The 13,613-nt window shown below is 37.3% G+C and overlaps 1 protein-coding gene across 2 annotated transcripts; it reads right to left on the bottom strand.

Annotated features, from left to right (window-relative positions):
* Positions 1 to 5,479: 5,479 nt before the first annotated feature.
* Positions 5,480 to 12,396, bottom strand: FRO2 (ferric reduction oxidase 2). Of its 2 annotated transcripts, XM_088961561.1 has the most exons (8): positions 11,960 to 12,396; positions 11,704 to 11,809; positions 11,344 to 11,541; positions 10,963 to 11,197; positions 7,069 to 7,396; positions 6,719 to 6,962; positions 5,930 to 6,636; positions 5,480 to 5,803 (listed from the first exon to the last, which is right to left on the bottom strand). In XM_088961561.1, the coding sequence occupies exons 1-8, from the start codon at positions 12,132 to 12,134 to the stop codon at positions 5,664 to 5,666; spliced, it is 2,133 nt and encodes a 710-aa protein (XP_088817687.1). In that variant the 5' UTR covers positions 12,135 to 12,396; the 3' UTR covers positions 5,480 to 5,663. The 2 variants fall into 2 exon arrangements, with proteins under 2 accessions (XP_088817687.1, XP_088817688.1); XM_088961562.1 differs by lacking the exon at positions 11,344 to 11,541 and having other exon boundaries at positions 11,960 to 12,319.
* Positions 12,397 to 13,613: the final 1,217 nt, after the last annotated feature.

Genomic DNA, 13,613 nt, shown 5'->3' with positions numbered 1-13,613 from the left:
CGTATATTACATTGAAGAACGTTGACTTATCATACATAGATACATATGTGCATGGATCCTGGTGTATGCATGTTCCGCCAACATAGATATTTTCATATATAATATATTAAATATAAATATTTATTTTTTATTTATTACAATCAGGTCAGACTTGATTGTACCAAGAACTGATCGATTCAGTTCGGGATCCAAAAATTACAGACCCTAACATGTCCGGTTCCAGGTCCAAGCCCTCAACATTTCATGTTGGGTTGATTCTGATTCTAACTGATTCCGATTCAGACCTGACCCATTGACAGCCCTATCAAAATCCCTTGTGAATTTCAATAAATACCACCTCATTGGTTATATATCGATTGATCATCATTTCTTTCCCATGTCATAATCGAACCTTATATAATATGCATTATAGAATTGTATTATAAACTCATAAAAATATAACATGAAGTAATATATATGTGTATAAATATTATATATATATATATATATATATATATATATATATATATTAATTGGTTAGGCTTAAAGTATTGGGCCCAGACTTGGCCCAAAAATTTGCGCGCTTGATAAGAGTCAAGGCCCAGGCCAGCCGGACTGTCCCTAAGCTGAAAATGATCACCCCCATTTAGCATTACAATCGCTGCTCTTATTGCAAGACATAAATGGGAGTACAATGTAAACAGATTGGATTGAATCATATATAGGTTGATCCAAATTTGGAGACCGAATCAGCCCCCACAAGACTGCCCCCCACAATGTCCCACAGCACATCCCCACAATGTATTGGGAACATCTTCTGATGATGACATCATTATTCCTGGTATTATCATCAGGAGATGTCCTCAATACGTGGCAGGGATGTAATGTGGAATGTTGTGAGGGCAGTCTTGTGGGGAGCTGATTTGAACTCCCAAATTTGATTTGTTTTAATTTCCAAATTTAATTAAAATCTTGTCCATCATATTTATATCCGAGTCAAACTCAATTGGGATTATTGGAATGTTGAATAGTATAAATAAATTAAATTAAAAAAATCAGAATATTATATTATTAATAAAATGACATTAGCATTACAATATTTCATGAACAAAACAACTTAAATTAATCCAACACCCCCTTATAAAATGCACGACATTCAAAACAACTTTATTAATATTGATAGGGGTAGATCCATATTTTATAAACCGAATTCTGGCAATTGAATGTTGTAACAGTTGCTTCATTTTTTTGCCTAAATTGCTAAAACCTCCCCTGAAGTTTTTGGTTACTATTAAAACTTGCCCTGAAGTTTGGTAATTGCAATTACTTCCTCTGAACTTTTGGACATATTGCAAGTAGATCCCCTTTGTTAAAATCTTCCAAAAAAGAAGTATGAAAATGTTCAAAAGATCCATGCAGTTACTTTTGACCAAAATGTTTATTTTTCAATTTTCTCTTCATATGAATCACTGGCCCAAACCCTTTTGATCTCTTTTCTGAAATTGATTTATTTTCCAAGTCTTCCCTTCATATCAATCATTTAAATGTAAAGTTGCAACTTCAAGTTCTCTATTTTTTGTTGTCTATAAAGTTTGTATTGTTTTTTTATGTGAAACCAGCCTCAATAGTAATTGTATGGGCATTTTGGACATTTTTACCTCTTTTTATAAAACTCTAACAAAGGGGATCTACTTAGAGTTTGGGGTGCAAATGGATCGGATCAAGGATTAACGCATCAATACGATACTCCTGATATGGGGGCGTATCGTATCTATATCCATGATAATGGATACAGGATACGCTACGACTGGATACGTATCCTATGAGTCGTGCATATCGGTATGGTACGCTTCTGCATCGGTGGATACGGTCCAATACACATTGATATGGAGGTGTATCCATGTCTAGTTTGACAAAATTGTACATTGAGTACATTTGGATTGTTTTGCATATTTAATACAAGTTAAAAAATAGTATATGAAAATTAAGATTTAGTTTTCCCAAAAAATTTAATAAAAAATACAAATTATAAAAATAATATATTTTTGAAGGGATGAGAGATATCTATCATGTGGATGATTGAACCCTGTAGGTAGGTTGGGCGAAATTTCAAAAATTTCTCTCTCCCATGTGGGAATCACATTCCCTATTTTAGAAAACCGCATTTTTAAGGATCAATTTTGAACCTAAACCATACCAGATCTGAAACCAAAAGGGAGTGGAGGGATATACCTGATACGAAGTAGTAATAACCTCCAATGAAGGTGTTCACGCCCAAGGAATGATCCAAAGACTACTTCCACTGAAGATGACACGGTGTAAGATGAAGCAGAATCAGCAGAATGGTTCTTCAGCAAGAATCTGATGGAGGGTTAGTGAGCACGACTTTAGATTACCTTTTCTACCAAAAGATAATATCAATAACTCTTCTTGATCGCTCTCAGAGGTGGAGATCGAACTGGTATGGCGGCAAGAGCATGAGAGAAGGAGACAGTGCAGTCAAATTGTGTTGTCTCTCTTTGGAAATCAACAGTCACTCAAATGATTTCTGTTGTGTACTAAGGATTCGCCCTGCTCTCCTATTTATAGCCTTAAAGAGATTATACCTTATTAAGCTTTATAACTTGATTCCAACTGGCATTATTCTCTTAATAAATGATTGAGTTTCTTAATGGCCTCAACATGAGCTAGCAATAGCATGGGACTTCAACTATGATCATATAAGTGCTTATGGAAGGAAAATGTGTACTATTTTTTACTATATTGTGATTTTGAACCCTCAAAGTTACAAGAAGTTGGGTAAACAAATAAAGTACAAAGTTATTATATGCCTACTATGCAGCTTCCAGTATGTAATCAATGCTTACAAGTCCCCTGTTGGGGTATCAGGAATGTTGCTAAGTTTCATGAACTTTAAATTAGATATGTCAGAATAAGAAATTATCGGTATTCTTAGCAGGTATCTTACTTTTGTTATATCTTGTAGCTACAAATGAGCAGTACTTTGTAGAGCTGGTTAGCTGCTGAATTCCTTTTGGCTCATATGTGTCAGTGAAGTTTAAAGAGTGGATAGTCATCTTGGGTTATCCTGGACCTTCAGGTATTGGAGGTATATTTAGAGATGAGGAGGGTAAATTCATTGCTATGTTCTCAGGGCCAGTTGGAGAAGGAGACTCCATGAGAGCAGAAGTGTTGGAAGTAATGAAAGGCATGCAAAGGGCAAAGCTGATGAACATTCAAAAGCTAATTGTGGAAGGAGACTCTAAACTGGTAATTAGCTGGTTACAAGATGGGGGGTTGAAACTGTGGCTTTTCAATAATGAAAGGAAGAAGATCAGGTGGCTAACCAGAGTTATGGAAATAATTGTTAGGTGGGTTAAGAGATCTGCTAATTCTGTAGCAGATGCCTTAGCCAAACAAGGAGTGGAGAGATACTCATTGTTCTGGGCACAACTGTAAGGGATCTGGTTGTTTTGAGATGAGAGGTTTTATCTCTCACAGTCTGTCTGTATATAATGTATTGGCAACACTTTTAAGACGTTCAGAGGTATGCCTGGACTTTGAACCTGGTACAGAAAATGTCGTTTCCTTGTTGATCTTAGGTTAATCAACAATTGCTGATCTCATTTCACTCAATTCAATCTGACCTCACATCACAAGCATGTAGATCTAGTGTTGCTTATAATAAATTTCTACACCTTTCTTAATGGTATACTTTGGGCTAAAGGACCTAATTTCTTTAAAAATGCACACATTTGTTTATACAATGTTAGCATAATATTGGAAGCTAGGTAAAGTTCTCTCATTTATATTAAACAAAAAAAAATTAGCCTAGTAAACTTATAATTATCTGGACTGACCTGGATGGCTGGATCAACTACCACCCATACCATACATTCCCCTTGCTAATTTACCACCCATACTATATGGGACCACCTTCCATGAAAGCCCTACCCATGGATTAGCTTAGAAGGCCATACTAACCAATTTTAGACCATAGTTAGGAAACTTACTATTCACAAGGATCCACAACTGGCTTTTCCAACTAAGGGGCACTCATGATTCATGATTCATGAAAGACATAGCTAGAGATACATAAATCATGCCTCTGGTCATGCATCTCTAAGGTGCATAAATCATGCTTGTAAAAATCTAAGTTGTCAGACTCGACTGGACATAAAACTGTTTTGGTAACTGGGTCATGACTGAACAGTTCAATTGTCTAGTTTGACTGTTTGAATTGCTCAAATAAAGAATGTGAAAATAAAAATGGTTAGATTGTCTTTTAAATCTATTTTCGTCCAAATGATCTTAACGCAATAAATATTAGAGGTTATAACACATATTAACACGTGTATTTAGGGCCAATCTTACTAAGTCAACATTTCTAAGAACCAGTTAACTCAAAAACCATATTGGTTTCTGGTGAATGGCCCAACCATCTGGTGTGATCCAAGTCAGACAACACTGATAGAAATGCAAGGGAAGAAAACAGAGGAAAAAGTATATTTTGTGGTTTCTTTCATATTTTGTTCAAGTAAACCTGAAACGGAACAAAGAAAGAAAAAAATTCAAATGAAATTTATCTTACGTTTTCTTTATTTAAGCCTGAAAGCCTTTTTATTATGTGATTATCCTCTGATGTAGAATCTTATGGGACTCTTTGAACATCTTTTATTTGATCTTTTTTTATATGATATGCAGTTATGGAATGCATACATGACAACCCTTCAGGTACGTTTTTTTTTTTTCCTCATTAGAGCTTCTTCCCTGCCCAAAACTGTAAGAGTGCTTGTGTGTGCTTCCTACTACCACCCAGCCTTCTTGAAATGCTTATATTTGATTTTTCAGTCGCAACCGGCATTTACCGAATACAACAATCTACTGAAAGTGTTGGAAGAGAAAATCTAATCCATCCCAAATTTAGAAAAGGAAATAAGCAGGGAATTGGACATCTCATTTCGTGTTAAGGCAATCCCAAGTTGTCTTAATGGTGAATGACTGCTAACTGATACAAGCCCAAAAGACGGTTGATCTTCTCCCTGTACGAGTGAAACCATCAATGATTTTCTAGAAGTGATTATATAGTGAACTTCAACATGTAAATATCATTGTAAGGCCTTGATTTTCCTATAGAAAGTTAGAGCAGAAAGATGGAAGGTTCAGCATAATTTTTATTATCTGCATGGGTTATTTATCATTTTTATTTTTCCCCGTTTCTTCCCTCTTCTATTGAGTCTTTCAGGAGAAGCAGATAATGTAACTTGTGTGGGAATTCAGTGGTTCAGTCATGCTTGTGCTTTGATCTATTAACATCGACTTCTGGGGTAGACTGAATATGTGTCATATTATAGCCCAGGTGCGGAAGCGCCTATGATATGGGCTATAGCCCAGGTTGTGCTGAACTCTGGACTGGAGCACAGGCCCCTTAAGAAGGATGTATAGCTCCCGCATCAATGTTATTTTTGGATTAATTGCTTTTTCTGCAAAGTATATCCACTTGATAACTATGAACAGATATTATGCATTCAAAGGAAGAAAATTCTCCCGAGTTTGTTTACATTTTGAGGTAATTAACATTCAACAACAAATCATACTTGTAAGAAGAAAGGGACAAGGAAAAAGGAACCTGCAACAAAAGATGAGCCGTGGCCTTCTTTTTATTTGAAATGGTATACGGTGTATCACCAGCTAAAGCTGATAGATTCGAAATAGAGGTTATCTACCAAACCAGATGAACATATGGTTGCAACCTCATGTCGCATTTTCTTTGGGCCACAAGCAAGAACTCCAACGCTTGATCCTTCGCTCTCAAATAGAAATCCTGCAGAGACAGCAAAGCTTACTTTCAGGTTTCAGCTTAAACAAAACTAAACCAATTTGAGGTTTTTGTTTTAATCATCTAATGTTTGCCCCTTCCATTAATTCTTGTAGAAAAGAAGTAACCTACTCTTAAGATCAGGTCTTCGACCATAGTGGACCTTGGTCACTTGGAGGAGGGATTGGTGGGAAAAGCTTTCTAGTTCTCGATCAGCGTTGTGGAACCATGATCCTGGTGATGTAATTGGTGTTGGGCAATCTATGTTTTGGATTTGCTTCGTTTCCATGGCATTTTGTTTCTTGCTCCAGTGAACAGCTGCACCGGCTGTAATGGCTATGCAGGCAAATATGAATAACATGTTTAGAAGAGCTCTTGAGGAGAAGGGGTAGATCTTGTTGGTATTGTGATCAATAGGGTATATGTAATAACGGTTGAGGATACCAAGTAGAAGAAGAAAAATTATGAAAGAAGATGAGATTATCATGGAAAGCCAAAGCCAGCTATTTGGGCCAAGAATTCCAGATATGGGTGCGTCAGCTGCATTGGGCTTGAACCAGATGGTTGGTAGGGGCTTCTGGTTCTCAGCTTTTGGCTCTTTCTCTCTTGTTACATAGGCCTCAATCTGTAGTTGCACACGGGAAATATCAAAGGGGGTGCTGGATACAGGGAGAAGGAGGTCTAGCATGGTGAGATCTGCAGAGCTTTTGAAGGCACAAATGAGGAAAACTCGCGGCGTGTTGCCGCTGTGCGTAATGCTCCGAAAGATGATCTCTCGAATAATAGAAATGAAAGGAGTGATGCCACTTCCTCCGCTTACCATCACAAGCATGTCATACCTGCATCCATTTAATTTCTGTGTCAAGTGGGGTCAAGTTTGAAAGCATGTTGGTGGGTTTAGTTGCTGTTTAGAAATTAAACCTCAGAAAATGAGTACAAGCAGGTCCATAGGGTCCTTCAATAGAGACTTCAAGACGGCCCATAGATGAAGGAGATGAAAGAGTCTGGTAAAGCTTTTGGGACCAATTCCCACCGCCTTTGACGACAAGAGTTAGCTTCTCTGGATCCATATTACTGTTGGAGCTTATGGTGAAAGGGTGCCACTGTAGCTTGGAAATGGATGGCACGTTGATGAAGACGGTACTTGTGGGGTTGTAACTCAGACCTGGGGTAAAGAAAACCAGCACTGTAATTTCTTCTTTAAGAAGGGACAGAAAGATTTCATCATAGGCTTTAATTTATATATGCACGATGATATATGTTAGCCTAACCTGGGCTCTTCGAGAAAGTCAGTTCAACAGCTTCACAGGGTAGAAGACGTGCTGAAACCAACCGAGCTCTTTGCCTTGATTGCAAGAATCGCAAGTAACGATCCACCAAGAAGAGATAGAAACCAGGAAGCATTATGCAAGCATAGGAGATTCCTACATGTAGTACGAAGAAGAAGAAGAAGAGAGGGTAGAGGTAATGGGTACAGAAGAAGAGCTCAAACATATTTCGCCTAATGCGAGGTAAACTGGTGACCCACATGGCTAATCCACAGACCAATGCCAATTCTCCAGCCACATTAGATACCCCAATCTTATCCCATTTTAGCATCTGCATTGAAACCAAAAATTATTTGTAAGTTATGACTGAAGTGATGTACTGAATGACTTATTGCTTTTTTATTTTTTGATCAAATAAATAAATATTCAAGGATATAAATATATAATAATCAACCCAATTTCAACTTCCCTGAAAAGGACAAATAATAAGTCCACCCCAATCCCGTCCAATTAAGATCAGAGACCAATAACACTAGTAATGTATATGCATATTTTTATATAACATCAACTTATTCTTATTGATAAAGGTGGTCTAAATATCACATTTTCCTTAACGGCTCATAAATTCAGGTCCCGTGGAACTTATTTTTAATTTATTTTAACAAAAAAATGATATTTTGTTCATTTTGTAGTTTAGTTTGTTAATGATATATAATATCCGTATATGATCGAAATCCAAGAGATAGAACCCAATTCGAGTTCAGACAATCCAAGAGATAGAGCCCAATTCGAGTTCAGACAATAATAGGTTTGTATTCAAATTTAACTCATTTACAATCCTAATTTAGTTCAGCCACTTCAGTTGTTATCAAATGGCCACTAGTCTCCTTTAGTTTGTTTCCCACCTATTCATAAATTTATAGTAAGACTATTTAATTAAGAGGGCTACATATTACACGACTTTTCCCATCCAGGTACTTGGGTGGGTTTGGTCGGGTTAGGGGTCAATTCAGGCCTAATCCGAACTTAGTCCAACACAACTCTGGTTGGGTTGGGCTGGTATGAGTGGATTGATCAGTTTTGAAAGGACAAAAATATGTATAAATTTTATTAATATATATATATATATATATATATATATATAATTAGAAAAGATATTTTCTATAAATAAGATGCATATATGAATATTCAAAACACACCCCACAACACAACCACCAATGCATACAAAACATCTCCTCAAGATAAGTTGGGGAGATGTTCCCAATGCAAAGGTGGATCATGCTATGGAGTGCACTATGTGGGGAGCCCATGCACTCTCACTAGGGGTGCAACTTTGGTGGCCCCAACCCAAACCCAGATTGGCCCAGTCCACTATATGGGCTGGGTTTAAACTTTTAGTCCTTGGGCTGGGCTTGGGTCCAAAAGTTTGGGTTTATAATTTTTTTGGGCTGGGCTTGGTCCTAGCCCTTAGGAAGCTTAAACCTGGTTCAATCTTATCCTAATCCAAGCTTGGCTCCATTATATACATGTATATGCACATAAATAAACATATATTTGCATACATACATACATATATACATATTTTTTTAATAAACTATATATACATGCATACATGCAAACTTTTTTTTTTTTCAAACCCCAAACTTTACTCCTGGTGGAGGAAGGGCCACCACAAAATTATTATTAATATAAATAAGAAAGCCTATGTGGTGGTGTGGGGTGGAGGGGAAGAGGGAAGGACAGAAAGGCATTACCACTCTAGAAAAACACTCACACAAGCCCAATCCAAATGCATCAAATTTTAGTGTCGACTGAGTTCGGGCTGAATAGTTCAGGTTTGTTATTGGGCTGAGACTGAGCTCATGCTGGATAATTCAGGTTTTATCTCAGGCTTGGACTAGGTTCAATCTTTAAGCCCAATTTTTAGGGTTATACCTAGGTTGAGTTAAAACCCGGCCCAGCCCACCCAACTTGCAACCCCCCTAATTCACCTCCACGTGGTAGGAGAATGGTTCCAACCTCGGGATCAAACAGGTCTATAAGACGATGATGTTATAAAAGTATGTTGATTCGGTCAGCTAAGCGAAAACTTTGGTCAAACCAAACCGTTTTTGGGGCCAAACAATTGTCTATTTAAACTTTAAAGCCTTCTATATTCACTAGAATGTTCGAACAATAAAAAGCATTTGTGTTAGAATATACCAGAACATTAATCAAGAACATTTGTGGTCAAATTCCAGAATAATAATGAAAGGGACGTGCATTAAGTGTTAAAGCATTTCAGAATAATTAAAGGTAAAATGGTAAAGACAAAAATCCAACAAGTTTTTTTTTGGAGTGTGTGAGACCCAATTTACCATAAATAACCCACACGGCCACACCCAAATTGAAGGCCTTTTGGACCCACTATTTACAGACCCATTCCCTCTCATTCTCTCTCTCTCATATTCTTTCCTTCACTTTTTTGAATCACCACCACCGACTTACTTCCTCCTCTCTCTCTTGTTGAATCTCTAATTAGTCGATACGTAGGCAGCCCCTCCATTAGTCTGACAAGATTTTCTTCTCTCTTCCTTTTTTTGTCTCCCGGGTTTGAACTCATCCTCTTCATACCTTTAAGCTGTGTTTGGTTCTAAAGAAAAAAATAGGGAAAGAAAAGGAAAAATAGGGGAGTATATATAAATTTTGTATAAATTTTTTCTTCTTTTCCTTATTTTTTTCTTTCATCCCAAACATAGCCTTAGGGTGAGACCACAGTCCATTGCCTTATAAGCTATGTATTTGGTTTAGTTTATGTTTTTTTCATTCAAACATTTGTACTTTATTTGTTTATAAAACCAAAAAAGATAATTATTATGATTATTTATGACAATTAAGCATTACATCAGTGTAACAATGAAAAAATATCTAATTGTTTGAGAAAGTTTTGAAAAATAATTTTCTCAAATGGTAGACATATACAAAAACCAAAATCACTTTTTACTATTCTCGTCTTTTCGATGCATACAAAAAAACATGAGAAGAAAACTACTGAAGTGATGCCTATGTGATAATATTTATTGAATAAATGCCCTGAAAGCCAAACGCCCAAAAGAAAAATAGAAAAATTAGTATATATTCATCATATAAAATAAAAATAATTGCGGTAAATTCCTATGGCATCAAACAGTTTGATGATTTGACTAATCAAAACACTGGTCTGATGCCGCGGAAAACATATATATATCCAACTGCGGAAAACATATATATCCAATTGCAAATGGTAAATGGAATGATGATGTTTTTGTTTTTTCTTTTTTTGAAAGATGAAAGACGGAAGGATGATGTTTAATGGGGCCCAACCCAAAGGAATGATGGATTAAACCTGTGGACCTCACTTAAGTTGTCACAACTCAGAAGCCCTATTTGCAGAGTTGACGAAAAAGAACAAAATAGCGGCAATTAATAAAAAGGATGCCTCATCCAACTCTTTAGTGGCGCACCAATGCACCATACACCTACCAGCAGATTGGGGGCCGGAAGCCACATACGCCATTAATGGAGATTCTTTGGTCCCTTTCTATCATTTTACCTTTTCCAACCCTTCCTAGTTCAAAAACAAGTTATCTGGATGGATATAATTAATATTGGATCGTAGACCAAGAAAATTACTCAGAAACAGTCTCATTTTAGATGACACTAAACGCATCATCACCAAGGAAGAAGCAATATTAATCAGTTTTCCTCTCACCATAAAGAACTAACTATAAAAATAATCTATTACGAGTACAGAGACAGAAAAACGTATTTTCTGTAACATACATATATAATCATTTGTTGTGAACAAAGATATAGATTTTATATCAAATGAACGTATTTAATTACTGAGAGAGGAAGACGTTAAGCTACTGGAATTACCTCCGAAATTTGATGGGTTGTGGCCCAAAATATGATGTAACATAAGCCATGAGAGGTGAAGAGGGTCATGACCATATGTCCCAGCCAGATATGGTATTTGATGCTCGATTCCGATGTGAGACCCAGAAGTGGTAACACTGAGGAACCTCGAGTCACAGGGAAAAAGAGAAAGGCAAGACATATGTGGCCAACCAGGCCTAGCCTTAAAGCTGCACTGTCCAACTTAGCTTGCCACCTGTCATGCACAATAATCACACCATTGATTATTCCAAGTTCCCTTAATTAATAATCAGTTAGTCTCAATACTGTCTAATAATTTTTGTTAATCATATTTATATATTTAAGAAATTGATCATCAAGTAATGAGGAACTATCCATTACAGGTGCTCCTCCTTCTTTTCGGCAGCCTGTGGAGTAAGTTTTGCGAAGCTGACGTGCAAATATGTGGAGAAAGACCAGACCAAGAGTGCAATGAACATGGCGAAGAAGGCTAGCTCTATCCCTGTAACAATCCCTAAGGGACCTTTCACTAGAACAGGCCGCTTCCATAGGGCCAACCGACTACTTTCAGCCGGGTTTCTGCTAAGAAGACATTAAAATTAACCAAGCAAAGTCCATCATTTATTCATAACTTGGTTGAGAGAGAGAGAGAGAGAGAGAGAGAGAGAGAGAGAAGAAATTAAAAATAATGAGACTGTTGATCCATGGAGAAAAGATTAATTGTACAGAACACATACGTACCTTTGGATGCACTGATGATCACCATATTTCTTCCCCAAATGGAGATAAAAACAGCCCAAAACAGCAATGGAAAGGACAGGAAATGTGTAGACCAGTAGTGTTGCTCCTGTGATGACAAAATAAAGAAAAACCATGCATGAAACTAAATCATCAGCAACTCATTCATCATCAAATAGTGACATGTCGAGTACTAAGAGATGGGATGATTTGGGAGCATACTCATCATCATCATCATCAGAAAGAAGAAGCTACCAACCTTGGACTCCGGAGTACGTAGAATTGGCCTTTGCTCGGATACTGGGCAACCATTTCTGCTTATACGTAGAGGTGGGCATCATGATCCAGATTATGAGAAACCCAAGTGAGATAACCAAGATGAACAACATTAACGCTGCTCGGACGGCCTTCATCATCCCTTCTCCTTTCGTCATGTTCTCTCTATATATTGCTATCAAGCTCTAGCTACTACTCCAAACCTCACTGCTGGTTGGAGGGTTTGTGTTGTTGACACCCTTTATTTATAGCCGACTTATTATTATTTTTATTATTTTTTAATTTTATTATAAGATAAAAGAAGGAAATTTTGGGGGGAAGGAGCATGCTTCATGTTCAGCTTACACAGGGCAAAGTTGCTTTTGCACGCCACGCCTGATGTTATGGCGATCGACTTCCATTCGAGAATGTGCATGTGTATTAATTTCAGAGTCAAACGGTGTGTTGAGGAGTATATATGTATGTACGTAGGCCTAGAAAGGAGATGAGTGGGCAAGCAAATTAAGATTGATGATGATGATGATGGCGGTGATGGATTAATTAACAATAATATACAGACAACCGCAATTTATATGTCTCCTGGCTTTGCCACTTCTTGGGAAGAAGCGGTGGAAGTTAAAAGGAGAGAGTTTAATATTAATCTGGGACTGGATAGTTGGGAATGGGAATTAGTGGAAAAGAAATCTTCAACTTTTGAAACAAATCAAGTCTCACCCGGATTTTGAGTGGGTTATACTGTTTTATTCCTCTATATATTATTTAATTTCAAGTTGTGGTGGCGTGTGTCTGTGTGTGGTCGTTGCGTGTTGCACAAGTGGCCAGGTTGACGTGTAGTTCCCCGGGCGCGTGTTGTTGTGTGTTCTTGTCTCTCTAGTCTGTACATTGGATGGATATTAAAGAGCTGAGAAGGCTTTTGGTGGAGATGGTGCACGTCATGGCTCCTTCATGGAACTAGGCATATATATGCGTCCGTCATCCATTAGTCTCATGTTCTTCTGCCACCCTGATGACCAAATCCCCACTGCCCTCAATCACAGACCACCTCTGATATAGGACATCGATCAAAATATATAATCCGGAATTCCTACAAAAAAGTCTCTTCTCCTCTCTGGTCTCTACTCACTCAACCACACTAGGCCTGTCTCCTTCCTTCAACAACTGGTCACTTGGCCAGTTTGTACTAAGGGGGTTGTTTGGCTCCATTGTCCACTATTTAATGGTTGAAAAATGTTTTTTTGATAATTAGGCACTTGTCATTAGACCCTATTAGGTTTTTTGATAATTTAGCTCCATGCACCCCTTGCCATTAGACCCTATTAGGTTTGTTTAGCTCCATAAGCTGAATAACAAAAAAATACACATTAAAAAAGAAGGTTCGTCTAACAGATGGTTTTAACATTAACCGAGACAAATATTAACCAAACAATGCGTCAAACTCTATGAAGAAACACCTATGAATTTGAGACTCTAATTAAATCATAACCTACTTGAATTCAAGCCATTCAGCCAGCCACGTTCTCAATCAAGAATCTAACCATCCAAAACGGATGTTAGCTGGGTGGATTGGAAAATAATAGTTGGAACATATTCTTAGTTTGGAAGGGGTGCATGGAACTGAGTAACAAGTTGTAAACATG

This window comes from Nelumbo lutea, chromosome 1 (assembly GCF_056320005.1).
Source record: "Nelumbo lutea isolate HS-2025 chromosome 1, American lotus-T2T, whole genome shotgun sequence".
In the NCBI taxonomy this organism is placed as follows: Eukaryota; Viridiplantae; Streptophyta; class Magnoliopsida; order Proteales; family Nelumbonaceae; genus Nelumbo; species Nelumbo lutea.
The sequence above is the reverse complement of the archived record's forward strand: the minus strand, read 5'-3'. Positions and strand labels throughout refer to the sequence as shown.

Coding starts and splice junctions, on each gene's coding strand:
- FRO2 (XM_088961561.1), bottom strand. CDS start 12,134: ATGACGAAAGGAGAAGGGATGATGAAGGCCGTCCGAGCAGCGTTAATG. Junction 11,542..11,703: donor GATCATCAGTGCATCCAAAG/GTACGTATGTGT, acceptor TCTTCTTAGCAG/AAACCCGGCTGAAAGTAGTC. Junction 6,963..7,068: donor GACTTTCTCGAAGAGCCCAG/GTTAGGCTAACA, acceptor TCTTTACCCCAG/GTCTGAGTTACAACCCCACA.